Source organism: Silurus aristotelis (genome assembly GCF_946808225.1).
Source record: "Silurus aristotelis genome assembly, chromosome: 24".
Lineage (NCBI taxonomy): Eukaryota > Metazoa > Chordata > Actinopteri > Siluriformes > Siluridae > Silurus > Silurus aristotelis.
The window spans coordinates 6,529,187-6,545,148 of NC_139597.1; the positions used below are offsets into that span (position 1 = coordinate 6,529,187).

Genomic DNA, 15,962 nt, shown 5'->3' on the forward strand with positions numbered 1-15,962 from the left:
ACTGCTCCTGGATGAACTGGACAACAAAGTCAGAATAAAATATCCAACAAGTGAAAAACACATTCTGCAATTTTTACAAGAGTCATGGCAAAGTATTTGAGCTAAATGTTTTGAGAGATTAACTGTTCAGATGCCAAGAGTTTATGAAGTTATTCATGCTAAGAGAGAATCTTTCAATGAAAATAAAGTTTAATTTCTGTACATTTATATATTTGTCTAATCAAAGTTAATCTCTGTACATTTAAATTACCTAGTTTGTTGCATATGAACAAAAGGAACATGCATGTGTTTTTTAAAAACCATAATGCAGTTGTTGCCAATCTTTTGACAGGCTCTGTATTTTTTGTTTCTGTATACCTTTTGATGTTTTCGTTTAGTAACATGATGAATGAGGAGGGTCTGGTTTTCAGTTTTATAGCTGTATTTCAAAAACCCAAAGTGCCTCCTTTGTGGATGTACTATGTCAAAAACAACTGTAATTAATTAAGGATAATGGTTGCGATTTAACCATGTTTAAGAGGTAAAAGCATTATTTTAATAAAGCCCACCTCATGCAAGTGAGATTATTTCCTTTAAGCTGTTGTACCGTAACGTGTCCCAAATGTGAATTAGCTTTACAGGTTTATTTGCTCCTTTTGGTCGTAATCATAAAGCTATATAATAACATAAAATCGTAAATATGTGGAATATTGAACATTTATTTTCTTTCAAAATTTTCTGAAATCTGTTTATTTCCCATTTTAAATTACACACATTTTGATGATAGATGATGAAACAATAACTATTATCACACTATAAGATGGGTCATGCACAATTTAGTAGGCAAAACATGCCCAGTGCAGAGTTCACTAATTCAGCTCACATATCACTTTTTTCTCCCATCATTCATCTCCCCAGTCTCTCTAGTGGAGTCTATTGAAAAGCTATTATGGCTGTCTGGAGTTTTGCATAGTAATAAGTGCACTAGTGACAGCTTTCAGATGTGGGCAGTGCCTTGCTTATGTGTGTGTGTGTGTGTGTATGTGTGTGTGTGTGTGTGTGTGTCCATCCCCCCTGCATTACAGCAGAACAGTCCAGACTGGAGAACATACAGAGAGGAAAAGTTTCTTAGTAGGGCAGAGAACTGCTCACGCCTTTTGAATAGCACCGACAGCCAGAGCGCAGCCAAGGAAACCTACAAACACTCCGGACTCAAATCCCCTCTGCTCAGGAGGGACATACACACACACACACACACACACACACACACACACACACTCACTCACACAGAGATAAAAGCAGTAACCGACAAAAGAGCTCTGGCTTTAAACTCAACACTCAGAAGTTATTTAGGCTCAACAGAAGAAGGCGCAACAAGGCGGCGTGTCACCTCCAGCATCACCAACTTTTTTGATCTCACAAACTCTGCATATCTGATTAACTACAAACACCACAACAGAAGCAGCATAACGAGATGCAGATCCCGTGGACTATCCTTTTGTTAGGTGAGTCTGTTTATTTAAATTTTTTTAATGCACCATGATACAATACTGAACACTGGACAGAGATGAACAGAGAAATGTGTCTAATCAGAAATAAGGCTTGTAAGCTACAAATGTACCTCCCTGGAAACACTTTTGAGCAATTACTATAAATGATCAGAAGCATATATGCTTAAAAATAAATAAATATTTGTTTGTTTTTTAAAGAAAATGATAATGTGCTTTAAAAATGACACCTGCAAAATAGATTTTTATGTTTCAGTTAAACACAGCCACCAATATTTTTCCAATAGTGGGATGTCTAATATCCTCATTTGACTCAAAGCCTTGAAATTGCGATAGGCCATTTATAGAACCTGTACACAAAGCGATCTGGGAAGTACAACATCTGCAAAACAACATTTTCTGATGGTTTTTTTTTGGTCTGAAATGGCATGTTGTTTGTTCAAGTAGAAGATAACAGTGTGAGATCTGAGGGTGAAAAGCTGACGGAGGAGTGCTGTTATTCTTTAATTACATGAGTCACACCTGCCACTTCACAGTCATCAAAAAGAGAAAAAAAAAATTCTGAGGCTGAGTGTTCATGTTTCCTGGGCACTGTGGGTCTTCTAAGTCTCATTGAAATAGTTGGTAAAAGTTTGTGTCCAAATGGCAAATATTTGTAAGAATAATGAAACCAGTAAATCTGTTTGTACTGTCATTATGGTGTCTTAATTTTATCTGTGAAATGCGTAAAAGTAAATCCGTCTCTTTGTCGGAGCAAGGTTATATATCTTGTTGTGATCTCAAAGAAATAATCAGAGATGAATCAGAATAAATCAAAAATTCACAAGTTGATGGGAAGTGGTTGGATTTGATGGGACACTGTCAGTTATCTGTTTTCTTCCCATATACATTGTATTGTTAGGGTGATTTTGCTTTATTTTTTACACCAGACATTAGACACATGTTTCCTATTAACCAAAGAAAAACCTTTAATTGTTTACAAAATAAAAAATAATGGAAGGAGTCTCCAGTGTCAGTGCTTTGTAACAGCATGGGAAAGTTTTCAGGACATTTGTGGTTCATTTTTCTCTCAAGTGATAGTATCAAATAACTTGTCTTAAAGATGTTCAACAATTTTTACTGTAACTATAAATGACTAACTTTAAGGTAGTAATGTCTAGCATTGGGGCACATCTTAGCCATTGATTATTTTCCCATAAGACCATTCTGCAAAGAATGTTATTCCTTTCCAAAGTGTTAATGTAAGTGTAGTGTTAGTGTAAATGTTATCTCATTAAAAGGGAAAGTGCATTTTTTAAATGAGTATACTTTTGGTGACTAGAGAGCCGAACCTTACAGCTCTGATCACTTCCTGTTGGACGGATCTGAGCTATTTCAGTTAGAAAACACACATGAGGCAGTTTAAAACCCGTTCAAGGCAGGGTTACATCTGTGTGGCATCATGTGAAGTGATTCTTAATACACAGGTATGATGGCTATGATATCAGTACCGAAATTCGTAAGTTACAGGCTGCATTACTAAAACAGAGTGTACCAATAAATCTGTCATCCCTTCGTTATTTGCTGGAAAGTTGCAAAATCATGAATACGTCAAGATTCCAGGAAAATTGCAATAAAAAGGGGAATAATGCTCTAACTGGATATGGGTATGTTATGGAAGCTTCTTAGCAGAACTGTCCAGCACAAAGTTTTGTAAAAAGAAAGAACAATAGATGGGAGAGTTACCAGCATCCCTCTTTTTTTTTCCAATGAAGGTGTGGCATGGTGCTATATTCTGCTTTCCTACTACTCTGCCTGGTCTGAATACTCCCAGTTTCAGGCCTTGAGTTGAAGGTCACACCTCTCTCACTGACACAAAAGAATGGAGTTTTATGGCATTAAACAGGATGTAGATTTTTTTCCCCCCTTAACAGGAACGTCTTTGAGTCTCCATGTTACTCAGTAATGCAATTAGAATACAGACAAAGGTTTGTGGACACCTGCGCATACATGATTAATATGTGGTTTTGTAATATCCCATTTGACATTTAATTCTCATTTGCTGTTATAATGAAATCCACACTTCTGAGGAGATGTTTCCTTAGATTGTGTTCATTCAGCCAGAAAGGATGTTAGTAAGGTCAGGTACTGATGCATGATGAGGAGACCTGATGTTGAGTCGGCTTTCCAGTTTATCCTAAATGTGTTTAATAGGGTTGAGATCGGAGCTTTATAGCAGTCCACTCAAGATCTTCACTTTAGTCCATGTAAACCATATCTTCATGGAGCTCACTTTGTGCACAGGGATATTGTGATGCTGGAACAGGTTTGTGTCTCCCAGTTTAAGTGAAGGGAAGCTGTAATGCTACCATAAACAATTGTGTAAGTCCAACCCTGTGGTAACAGTCTGAGGAAGAAAAACCTATGGCTGGGAAAAGTCAGGTGTCGCAAAACTTTTGTTCGTTTCATTGTTCATTGTTTCTCCAAAGAGAAAGAAATGTGAGGATGGTGGATGAGAAATAAAAAAAAGAACTAATAGATGATAAATGATAACAGAAACTAACCTGTGTTATGAAGAGTCTAAATCGTTAACTAGTTCTAGTACAAGTAGGATGTGTTTAGAAATGAGCCAATTTGACCAGAAAATTGAAAGAGAAATAAAACAATGTCTGTAATCGGTAATATTTTTACCTTTCAAAAAAGTTGAAAATGTCTTTTTTTGTTCTGCTACACTTTATATCATAATGCCTGTAGAGCAAAAGACAGAGTAGAAGAGTAGGAAGAAAAACATGTGCATGGAGCTGCTGAAATCACTTATCTTACGTTGAATTCCTTCGGTAGGGCATCTGTCATTCTCTTTTCTCCTCCTCGGCTGTGTTATTATTAATTACTTCTGAGACTGGCACTACCATCAGCTTTCCTGCTCCCTAATACCTGCAGAGCCACACATGAGTAGCTGAAAAACATTGACAAAAGAAAGAAAGAAAAAAAAAGAAAGAAAGAAAGAAAAAGAGAGAAAGAAAAAAAAGAAAGAAAGAAAGAAAGAAAGAAAGAAAGAAAGAGTATTTTCCCCATTATTGTTCCTTATTGTTATTGTCCATATGGTAATTGTGAATTTGCACTATATTTGCACAGCAATATAACGTTGAAGCCTGATTTCCAGTTACATTGGAAAAAATAATAGAAAAAAAACGATCGCTGTTCAAATTTCTAATGATTAAGATAAAGTGTATCTGTCTAAACTTCCACTACAAGACTCTAATGGTGTGTGTGTGTGTGTGTGTGTGTGTGTGTGTGTGTGTGTGTGTGTGTGTGTGTGTGTGTGTGTGTGTGTGTGTGTGTGTGTGTGTGTGTGTGTGTGTGTGTGTGTGTGAGAGAGGCGAGGAATGCGCTCCTAGTCAAGCACACAAACACCCGGCGACCCCGTGCAGCCTTCTTCTAACCTTCATTGCACCTTCCTCCCTCCTCCCTCCTCCCTCACTATTCTCCTCTTGCTCCTCCCTTCAGCAAAGGAGCTGAGCTGTGACTCAGCCCCATAAAGGAACTCCCTCCCTACAGGCCTCTTCAATTAGCCTGAATAGGATGCCGTTGCTGGAAGAAGGATCTCATAGGGAGGGGTGTCGGGGAGGTGGACAGACATATGAGGACCCCAGATGACAGCAGGGAAGCTAGAGTTAGACAACACACAGGGAAAAAAAGAGAGACTTTTGTGTGCACTAATGCACAGTTACTAGCTGCAAGGCTTGCAGGGTAAAGTGTAGATTATCAATAAGGCACGTCCACACTTATAGATATGTCTACATCCATACAGGGACACCAAAAAAAGAAGACAAAAGGATGAATAGTACTGTTTGTTCATTTATGTTATGTTATTATATGCTATCTTTGATTTTGTTAGGATCAAATATCTCTGAGGAAAAGAGCTAGGACTGTATAAAAGTCTAGAATTTATTTTCATTTTGAAACATCAATATCTAGTTATTATTTTTAATTAAAATTAGATGAATGTTTGCTTTGCTTGGGTGTTTTTTTCTATGATTTTCAAAACATTTTGATGGTTTTCTTGTATAATGGATATCATAAAATAGTTTGGGTGTAAAATAGCATCGTTGCCATTTGAATAGACATGCAAGAAGTGTTTAAACAAGTAGACCATTAAACTACCCCTCTTTCCAAACAACATGTACTAATTACACCCGTCACCCTGGGTGGTCAGAGGAGAGCAATTATTCTACCCATTAGGGTGAGGGGGAAAAAAAAGCATGAATAATTTAATGGACACTAGTTAAATCTTAAGTAAAATCAGTTTCTTAAAACATTGGTGGCAATTTCTATTACATGGCAAGTTGAATTTGTTAAATGATAGCAAGTTGATTAAAATTCAATGTAGGGTGATGCTGCTTCCTTTAAGACACATCTGCCTTAAACTGCTGATAAAGCGTTAGCTACTCTCATACGCATACACAAGCTCACAGAAAGATCCCCTGATTGAATAGCATTTCTAGACACTCTGACACAATTAGTGTGGCCGCTTGTGCTTCCTTGGCTCCCATCATTGTCTCGATCTCTCTACAGGAAAGCGAATGTTTTTCTGTTGTGCCACTCAGGCATTAGAATTTTAATTAGAAATATATTAAGCCTTAAAATGCATTTATATGTAATAATCTTATACAAACAACACCATCAGCAAGACAATATGATATTACATTAATGTGGACAGAAGCACAAGGCAAGTCCTTGTTCTGCATTAAAACAAAAAAACAAAGCTTCAGTAGAGAAAATTAAATCACATTCACACTGTAAGACATTTAAAAGCATTAAGTGCTTCTGTAATAAGAGTTTATTTTATGGCACTGTTGTTATGTTTGGACCGTACCAGTACCAAGGCCTCCACCCTCACATCCAACATTTATTTTCTTTTGAGCCGAATAGCCCTTAGTACGTTTAACACGGGAGCTTTCAGGCTGAACTTACTACGACTATTTATCTGAGTGTGTGGCAATTTTCTATAACACCTAATTTATATAATAATGTAGTAAGTAATAATTTTGTAAACTTTCACCACAAACAGACAGTTGCACAAGTTCTGGTAAAACTAAAGACTTGGAGCTGTAAGGAAGCAAAGCTCTATGCGCTGTACTATCATGCCACTAAAATCCTGCTAATGATACATATTACCGCTACTTTGACAGATGCTAAAGACAGGAAATACACATCCAGTTTCAGCAGAGGTCAACAGCAGGCAGGAAGACCCTATGAGAAAAAAAAATCAGAGGGGTCTCACAGACAGAGACAATCCATTCACAGAAAAAAAAAAGTCTATTTATATTTGTTTGAACTATTATTCGGTTATATATTATTGTGAATGAAATCTATCTATCTATCTATCTATCTATCTATCTATCTATCTATCTATCTATCTATCTATCTATCTATCTATCTATCTATCTATCTATCTATCTATTTATCTATCTATCTATCTATCTATCTATCTATCTATCTATCTATCTATCTAAATTAAAAGTGTAAATCCATGAAACAAAAAATATATACTGTGTGTTGCTACAAAAAGACAGACAGACAGACAGACAGACAGACAGCCAGACAGACAGTTATAGATAGATAGATAGATAGATAGATAGATAGATAGATAGATAGATAGATAGATAGATAGATAGATAGATAGATAGATAGATAGATAGATAGATAGTGTTACATGAAATAATGCTTTTCCTTGTCTATTATTTATCAAAACATTATAGTACTATATTTCTTAGGCCTTTCGTGGCAAAGCTGTAGCAGTTAGAGAGAGTTTTTTCAGTTATTGGGCTTGTGGGAAAAACAGCAAAGCGCTAAAGATTAAAAATAAAGAGGGCAGTGCATCTGTTTCCTGTCTTTCATATCTACAGACTTCAGTCACTGAGGCTGTTCCAGAGGCATGAGCTGCAGTTATCAGTGAGAAAGATGACCTGTAGCTGTCAGTGTGACAGTCTTTGCCACAGAGAAACAAAAAGAACACACACACAGAAACAAATAGAAAGAGTCTCTGATTAGTCTCAGGTGGGTGACAGGTCTCTACACGGGGTGTCTGCTGATAAGCCCACTACCAGCAGGCATGCAAGATAATGATAGGGGGGTCAATCAGGGTTATCACTGAGAACATGAAGAGAAACTGAAAAGAAAGGCATGTGTGAGAGACATGAGAGTAAAAGAGAGTTGTCACACTTAACCCTAGTTCAGTAGTCAGGGTTGCTGAGAGTCATTTGGGGATGTGTTCAGTCGTTTATCATTCAGACAGACATTAAAAGCTACATATAAATAAACATTCATTTTTATTCATTTTGCTCTTCAGCTCAGGATGGAAGAGGTGTGGGAGAATACCACAGAAAAAACACTGATGTTATAGTTCTCATATCATGAATACAAACGCTAAAGTGGATTGGATATAACCTAAACTTCATGTCTTAAGTTAAAATGGCCAGAATTTCTTGGTTCTAAGTGTAATATGTTTTTGGAGACATTTTATTTTGTTTAAAGCTACACTATATGGACAAAAGTATTGGGACACCCGACTTTCCCAGCCACATGTGGTTCTTTCCCAAACTGTTATCGCAAAGCTAAACACACACAATTGCATCAGGTGTCTTTGGATGCAGTAGCATGAAGTTTCCCCTTAACTTGAACTAGGAGACCCAAACCTGTTCCAGCATGACAATGCCCCTGTGCACAATGCAAACTCCATGAAGATATGCTTTGCATTGGTTAGAGTGGAAGATCTCCTGCTATAGAGCTCTGACCTCAACCCTACTGAACAACTGTGGGATGAATTGGAATGCTGACTACACCCCAGGCCTCCTTATCTCACCCACATCAGTACCTGACTTTATCAACACCCTCATGCCTAAATGAGCACAAATCTCCACAAGCACACTCCAAAATGTAGTGGACCATCTTCCCAGAAGAGTGGAGGGAATTACAAGAGCAAATTGGGACTAAATGTGTAATGCGATGCTCAAAAAGCACATATCATACTTATGACCCAATTTTGGCAATATAGTGTCTTTTTTTTTCACCCAAATTTACCATAAAACACTAAGAAAATATGGAAATAAATCAGATTGTGTTGATGCTCCATTAGAAAAAGAAACAGTGCTAATGTGCCTTGAGTTTACTTTACTGTTTGTAAATCATAATGCTGTTATAAGAAAAATAAAAATTTTTTTACCAAATGTTTAATTGAATTAATGTTAAATTGTAGAGCGGTATTAACAATTGGCATTGTCTCAAAGCAGCTTTACAGAGATAACGAGGTTCTAAAGTTGTATAAAAGAATGTATTATTTTAGTGCTTATAAGTCTGTTCCTTATAATTGTAAAAGTTTATCCTTAATGAACAATCTAGTGGTGACTGTGGTCAGAAAAAACTCTTTGGGATGACATGAGGAAGAAACCTTGAGACAGTTCCAGCATTGTTGAGGTGTACTGTTTAATAATAGGCGCATAAATGCAGGACTGTTCATGCAACCTGTGGCCATTGTAGTAGACTGTTTATATTAATTACAGTACAAATCCATTCTTAACGTTCTTGAATTGCTCAGTAACTTCATGGATCTTTAGGGTGTGGAACCATCCCCATCTGCACAGAGTGGCCTCCAATTAATGAGAACTCCTTCCATTAACTATGAATTTAACAAAAAATAATAATACAGTCATGTCAAGAAATGAAAATGGAAACACTGATGTTGTATTAAAGATAAAAAACAATTGAGGAAATGCTGTTTTTAGAAATAAATGAACTTTGGGGTTGCGATGGTGACTGTTACCAACCCAATATTATTTATTTTTTCAATGGTTGCATGACCTTATGCTACAGCAATTTACTATTTTATTTCATTTAACAATCAAACAAATCAAATCATTATCGATTTACATCAATGATTTTTGAACCCCTTAATATTTACAGTTTGATTGTGTAGCACATCTGAGAAAAAAATCAAATCTCTGATAATAAGTTGTTACTATAAAAATAACAGTCTTATTAATATACACCTGTGAATTATAATTAACAGTAAACATAACTATCAATGGATAAAAATGTGGCACATTATAAGAGGGATAAAACACTGTTTTTGGAAAGTAATGAACTTTGAGATGGTGATGGCTCGGGCACTTCCTGTCACTCGGCTCGGTCATTGATTCTTTTTTTTAACAATAACACATCCTGGTGACTTTTATTTTATATCTGGTTCTGCTTGTACTGTAGGATAAAAATTATAATAATAAAGTGGAAAAGAAAAGACAGTCAATCAGCCAGAATGATGTTATTGCACAACCTTTTCATCAAGCCTGAAAATGGTTCGATCTACAGGGACTTAGGGAAATCATGCAATAGTGTTTTTTATTACTTTTATATAAAAACATAATTAATATTATAACAATCAGCTTTTCCTGTGCTACATATTATAGACTTGTAGACAATGTCTATACATTGTCTTTGTACATGCAGCAATAAGAGTCATGCTATGTGTTTAAAAGATGAGGAAATGGCATTCATCTCAGTCTCTTGGGGCTGCTCACCATTGTTAAGTCCTCTTCACTAAGAGTAGGTGTGTTACTTCCTAGCTTTATTGTTTTACTCCTGCAATCTATAAATAGAGACGACTCCTAATAAAGCACAAATGCTAGAATAATGGAGGTAAAAAAAAAAAAAAAGATAGGCCAAGGTTTATAAACGCTATTGAATTCCAAAAGCGAACAGCACACCAACAATGCTGCTGCTCTTACAACCTGTGATAATGTGAAGCTGTTTTTAAATATATTTTCCTTCACAAACACAATGGGTGGAGATCACAGTGCATTCTGACCCACCCACATAATGTGTGAATGGATTTTTGTTTAAAAAAAAAAAAAAAAGTTGAAAACAATCGAAAAGGAACAGGAAGTTCATGAACACTCTGGTCAAGTATAAAACTGTGAAAAGAAAAAAGAAAAACCCACATTTTAGCGACTGTGGACCCTAGCGCTTATTTTTATAATCCAGAAATCTACTGGCATACTTATGAATTTAAACAACATGATTTCTCTAGCTCTTGAAAAACATGAAATAAAATGTATTGAAAATGTTTTCATACATCTCTTTAGGATGATGGAACTAATATTGTTGGATGTTTTCAGTTTTCCATGTATAGTTGCCCTTGATGCTATGGCAGTTCAGCAAAACCATGTGATTCGTTTTAACACTTACAGTCTTGATAACAGCAATAAACAGTCTTCCATCTTCATCATCTAAGTGAAACCACAAAGCGTTCAACAAATCTTAATGATCACATAGAACACCAGAGAGCGTCAAAGCACCAACACTGGAGGCTTCTTACAAATATGCTAATCATATGAAACGCCACGCTAAGATCAAAGGTTCAGTTAAAGAGAATTAAGCAGCAATAAGTAGTAAAACCGACCACCACCAACACTACAAATGTTTGGTTCAACGTTCCGTTTTCTTTTTAGCTAAACAATTTGACACCCTAACTTTTAATTCAACACAAAGAAGTCAATCTGGCAAGAACCTCAGACCAAAATAGCTTTCCTAGCTTCATATCAGTGACAACAATATAGCAGAACTCTACAAATATATGTATGGTTACAAATTACCCTGTGTTTATGTGTCCATTAATAATGGTTTGTTTTCCATAGGTTTTCTCCTCCATGATGTGGATGGTGAAAAACCTACAACAAGTATAGCGGATAAGACTGTCAGCAGCATGTCAACTGAATCAACATTTGTATCATCTGTATCTACAAGTTCAACACCAGTTACCAGTATATCACAAACTTTACCAAAACTTCCACTTTCTGAAAGCAGTACTACAGGACTGACCAGTACTCAACTCACCCAAACCACAAATAACGTTGAATCTCCTATTACTTCCGAAAATGTGACAAATAATACAACAAATCCTGACGAAATCACCACTACCATCTCACCATCAACTACACAAAATAGTGAGCCATCAGAAATGACTACAACTAATACAAATTCCAACAGCGCTTCGTCTCATACTTCACTCGCCACCCCTGCTCCACCCTTCAATAGTACTGATGATTCAAATAAAACCTTAAGTACTGCTGACATTTCAAAAACACCTTCCGCTGATTCTAATACAACCAGTTCTACTGCTGGTCCTTCAGATACAACTGCCACTAATGATGGTTTAAAAAGTAATTATATCAATACTGCTAGTTCTCTCAATATAACTACCCCTACTACTAGTTCTCCCAATATAACTACCCCTACTACTCTTTCTCCCAATATAACTAACCCTACTGCTGGTTTTTCCGATATAACTACCCCTATCACTGGTTCTCCCAATATAACTACCCCTACTGCAGGTTCTCCCAATATAACTACCCCTACTGCTGGTCATTTAAATACACAAACTGCTACTTTAACACCTGAAATCTCTACACAAAAGAGTACAATCGGTAAGAATTTCTGCAGTTTTTATACAATAGTTCATTCCAGTCCATTGATCTGATTAGTCGAGTGTCTTATATTTATATTTATATTTATACACTTATATTAATAACAACTGCACAGTCTGTGTTTGTCACCTAAATTTCCCTTTCCTTGCTTTTTTTTGTGGAAAGGATAAACCCTTTTTTTTTACATCCATTTGTATTCTCACCCTTATTGCACCAATTTACTGCACAGAACCTCTTTTTGTCTTCATATCGTTATATTGGATATATTGGATCTTCTATGGAAGTTTCTCATGTGAATATTTACCTGATTTTTGTCTATATGTTCTTTCTGTATGAGTTTCTCTTAATTACAAATTATAAATGAATCATTAAAGAAGGAACAGTTACTTAAGGAAAGGTCAGAATTTGCTCTAGGTGACTTCACATATCTATGCAGTTGAATACTTTGTGTATAGTATTTCCCTGAAATAATATTTTTTTTCTGTCAAAGTAGATCACTAAAAATGTGGGTATAATTTAGTAAAGTTTGATGTGGAAAAATTCAATTCAATTCTATACAAGATGAAATGTCTGTGGACTAAATGTTAAAATTCATATTTTTTCCGCATCCTTTTCATCAGGATTCAGTATCCAAAGTACCCCAGCAGGAAAAATATCCAAAACAGAAAAAAACTTCAATGTAAGATTTTCATTTTGAAATCTGATCTTTTTATATATATATATATATATATATATATATATATATATATATATATATATATATATATATATATATATATATATATATATATTTAGATTCTCACTGCTTCATACAGATTATGAAATGTATTTATTTTTTTCTCCACTTGCAGGTGACTGTATCTGCAAACAAGAATGGGGTAGGAGCAGCTTTTTAGCTTTCAATCAGCCAATACAGCAAATAGGAAATGTATTTTCGAGTAGCCATTTTTTTGGGAGTTTGGTTTGATTTTAACGCCAAGAATCTTTTAAGTCATTATGGTGCCGAGTGTTATTCAGAAAGACCTGTGTGGGAATAGGCATTCATTCCATTTCGGCAAAATTTCATTGCAGCTGAATTGAAATGAAAACTACTGTCCTAAGTAAAAGATTTTTTTTAAAAGAGACCTCGGCCTATCCTCCATGTTTGTATAAATATTTTCTCTGGGAAAACCCAGTGCTCAAATTGAGGGAGGCTGGAAGGATCCGGGACCCCTTATGACAAATAAAAAATTTGAGCGCTGGTATAACCACAGGGTTTACTAGATTGGTTCAATGATTGATTTTGTGTCCGAGAATTATCTTTGTTAATTTGGTACATTAGGGTTGCAAAATTCCAGGAATTTTCAAGACTGGAAACTTTCTATAGGAATTAACAGGAATATATGGGAATTAATGGAAATAAACTGGGAATTTATAAAAATGCAGGTTAGCTAATAATAGGGAACTTAAATGTAGTTGATAAAAACAAATCCTGCAGGATAATTATGGTTATGTGCTGTGTGTAAGCATATTGTGCAACAAAATTGGATTTACAATTAAATCAAAGTAAAAAATGTCATTTTTATTTAAATCTATATTAGTTTGCATGCATGTCAGCTTATGAACAAACAAAATGTGTATATTTGTATGAGTTTATATACATTTCTCCAAATTTCACAGTAATTACCATAAACTCCTGGCAAGTTTCCAACTTGGAAATCTTTCCAAATTCTCTAGATAAAGTTCCCATGGAAAGTTTTCAGAAAGGTTAATACATTATTGAAAAATTATTGTATGATGCACGTATTCAAAGAGCCATCTGCAAAGACTGTTTGCTTAGAGGGCTGTGATATCTCTCGACCTGACCGTATGCACGTATTCACAGAAATACCTCGAGAGCATGTGTGCAAGACTCATGGAGATAGTCAATGGAACCATTAACTGCACCATGGTTGGAATAGAGACCGGCGGCAATTATATGTTTAAATCTATACACATATTCAGTAAGGATATAACATTCTTTTTTCTTATTTATATCAAATTCACCTTTATGTACAATTCTTCACATTCTGAGCGATCTAACGTTCTGTTCTGTGTGTGTATTTGATCCACCAGTGATGAGAGAAACGCAGAAAGATAAAGATTCTTCGAAAGACAATGTAAGACACATGATTGTGATTATGATCTAAATTTAATGGTGTTTCAAGAACTTGAAGAAAATCGTCACTTTTCTCTCTGTAGACAAAAGATAGGCGAAACATGCTGATCGCTGTTGGGGCTTCATGCGGTGCGCTGATGTTCATCCTGTTCGCGTTCGGGATCTATTGCAACTGCCATCGCTTATCCTACAGGAAGAACCAGGTAACACTCAGAGTTCGAATTCCTCTTTCCTACAGAGCATCTGTTTAAAGATGAAAATATAGTGCTGGTGCGGTGGGACGGGGTGTTGGGCTTAATAATGTATAAACACTATATAGACAAAAGTATTGAGACACCCTGATTTTCCCAGCCATATGTGCAACCAGATTGCTAACACAAAGTTGGAGGCACACAATTGTCTTTGGTGGTAGCATTACATTTTCCCTTCTTGGGAGATCCAGGAGACCCAAACCTGATCCAACATAACATGCCTGTGCTCAAAAAAGCTCAATGAAGATATGGTTTATATGGGTTAGAGTGGAAGAGCTTGATCCTGCTATAGAGCTCTGACTTCATCCGTATTAAACATCTTTGGGGGGAATTGGAACACTGACTGTATCGCAGGCATCCTCACTTCAACTACATCAGTCAGTACCTGGCTTCAGAAGTGTATGAATGAGCAGAAATCTCCACAAGCACTCCAAAATCTAACATCCCTGATAAGTGGAGCTCATTAGAACAGCAAATGAGAACTAAATGTGGAATGTGATGCTCAAAAAGCAACTACTAGTCTTACAGTCAGGTGCCCACAAACTTTTGTCCATCTAGTGGACATGCAACACATTTATTTAATGTCTACTTAAAAAAAAAAAAAAAAAAAAAAAAAAAAAAAAAAAAACACCTTTTAATCGCCAATGTCCATGACGTCTCCACAGCAACATCTGACTGAAGAGCTGCAGACGGTGGAGAACGGCTACCACGACAACCCCACGCTGGAGGTAATGGAGGTGCAGCCGGAGATGCAGGAGAAGAAGTTGTCGCTAAACGGAGAGTTTAACGACAGCTGGATTGTTCCCTACGACAACCTCTGCAAGGACATACCTGACGAGGAGGACACACATCTGTAAAGTGTGCAAAGCCCATCAGCTCCCCAATCTCGTATCTTACAAACTAGCACGTGTGAAGATTCCAAATGGCCGAAAAGGACTACAGGGTCCCCCTTTTTATTGTCTATTAAACCAGCATTATTGCTGTCGAAGGGCACAAGCCATACGGAAAAATATTTAACAAATCTTGGAAGGAAACGTTGAGTTGAGATGTTCAGAGATTTGGATTTGGTGTGATTTTTCGCACAAAAACATTTCTCATTTAGAACACTGGAGAAATGTACAGTACTGCACCTGTATATAGTGTTTTGTTTGTTATGTAATGTGTGTAGAACAGTTTTTTGACCACCATTTTTACAAGACCAAAGGATAAATGTTGCTCATCCTGGTTCTACACTGCACACACCTTATTTACAGACTTGCTTCCAAGATCTTTCCTCATAATTTTATTCTGATTAAAAAATTACCAATTACCAGAAGTTTTATTATGAACCTATTAAATGTATTTCAGTACCAAACTGCTGAAATATAAAGGTGTAAATAATAACGCAAGTCATTGACCAAAGCGCTTCCTAAGAGCAGACGATAGTTTTTTACCTGGAACACAGATTTATTATCTAAATCGAAATTGCAATATAAAAGTTGATTCACTGAAATCTTAAATGTTCAAATTAATTGTTCATAACATTGATGTAGAAATGTTTCAAAGCCTTTTTTCTTTCCCCTCACATCCTTCTATGTAAATATTTATACAGTCTTCAAGTGTCTATGATTTAGGTCTTTAATGTCCA

The 15,962-nt window shown here is 36.0% G+C and overlaps 2 protein-coding genes across 2 annotated transcripts in view; one reads left to right on the forward strand and one right to left on the reverse strand.

Annotated features, from left to right (window-relative positions):
- The window catches only part of LOC310719287 (histidine ammonia-lyase-like), a 135,034-nt gene that overhangs the window by 46,260 nt on the left and 72,812 nt on the right, over positions 1-15,962 (reverse strand). The gene's annotated exons all lie outside the window — the stretch shown is intronic.
- On the forward strand, positions 985-15,652 carry podxl (podocalyxin-like). Its single transcript, XM_083528881.1, has 8 exons — positions 985-1,484; positions 11,159-11,947; positions 12,568-12,626; positions 12,799-12,825; positions 13,812-13,929; positions 14,042-14,085; positions 14,168-14,287; positions 15,001-15,652. Exons 1-8 carry the CDS (start codon positions 1,454-1,456, stop codon positions 15,190-15,192), a joined length of 1,380 nt encoding a protein of 459 aa, XP_083385007.1. The 5' UTR covers positions 985-1,453; the 3' UTR covers positions 15,193-15,652.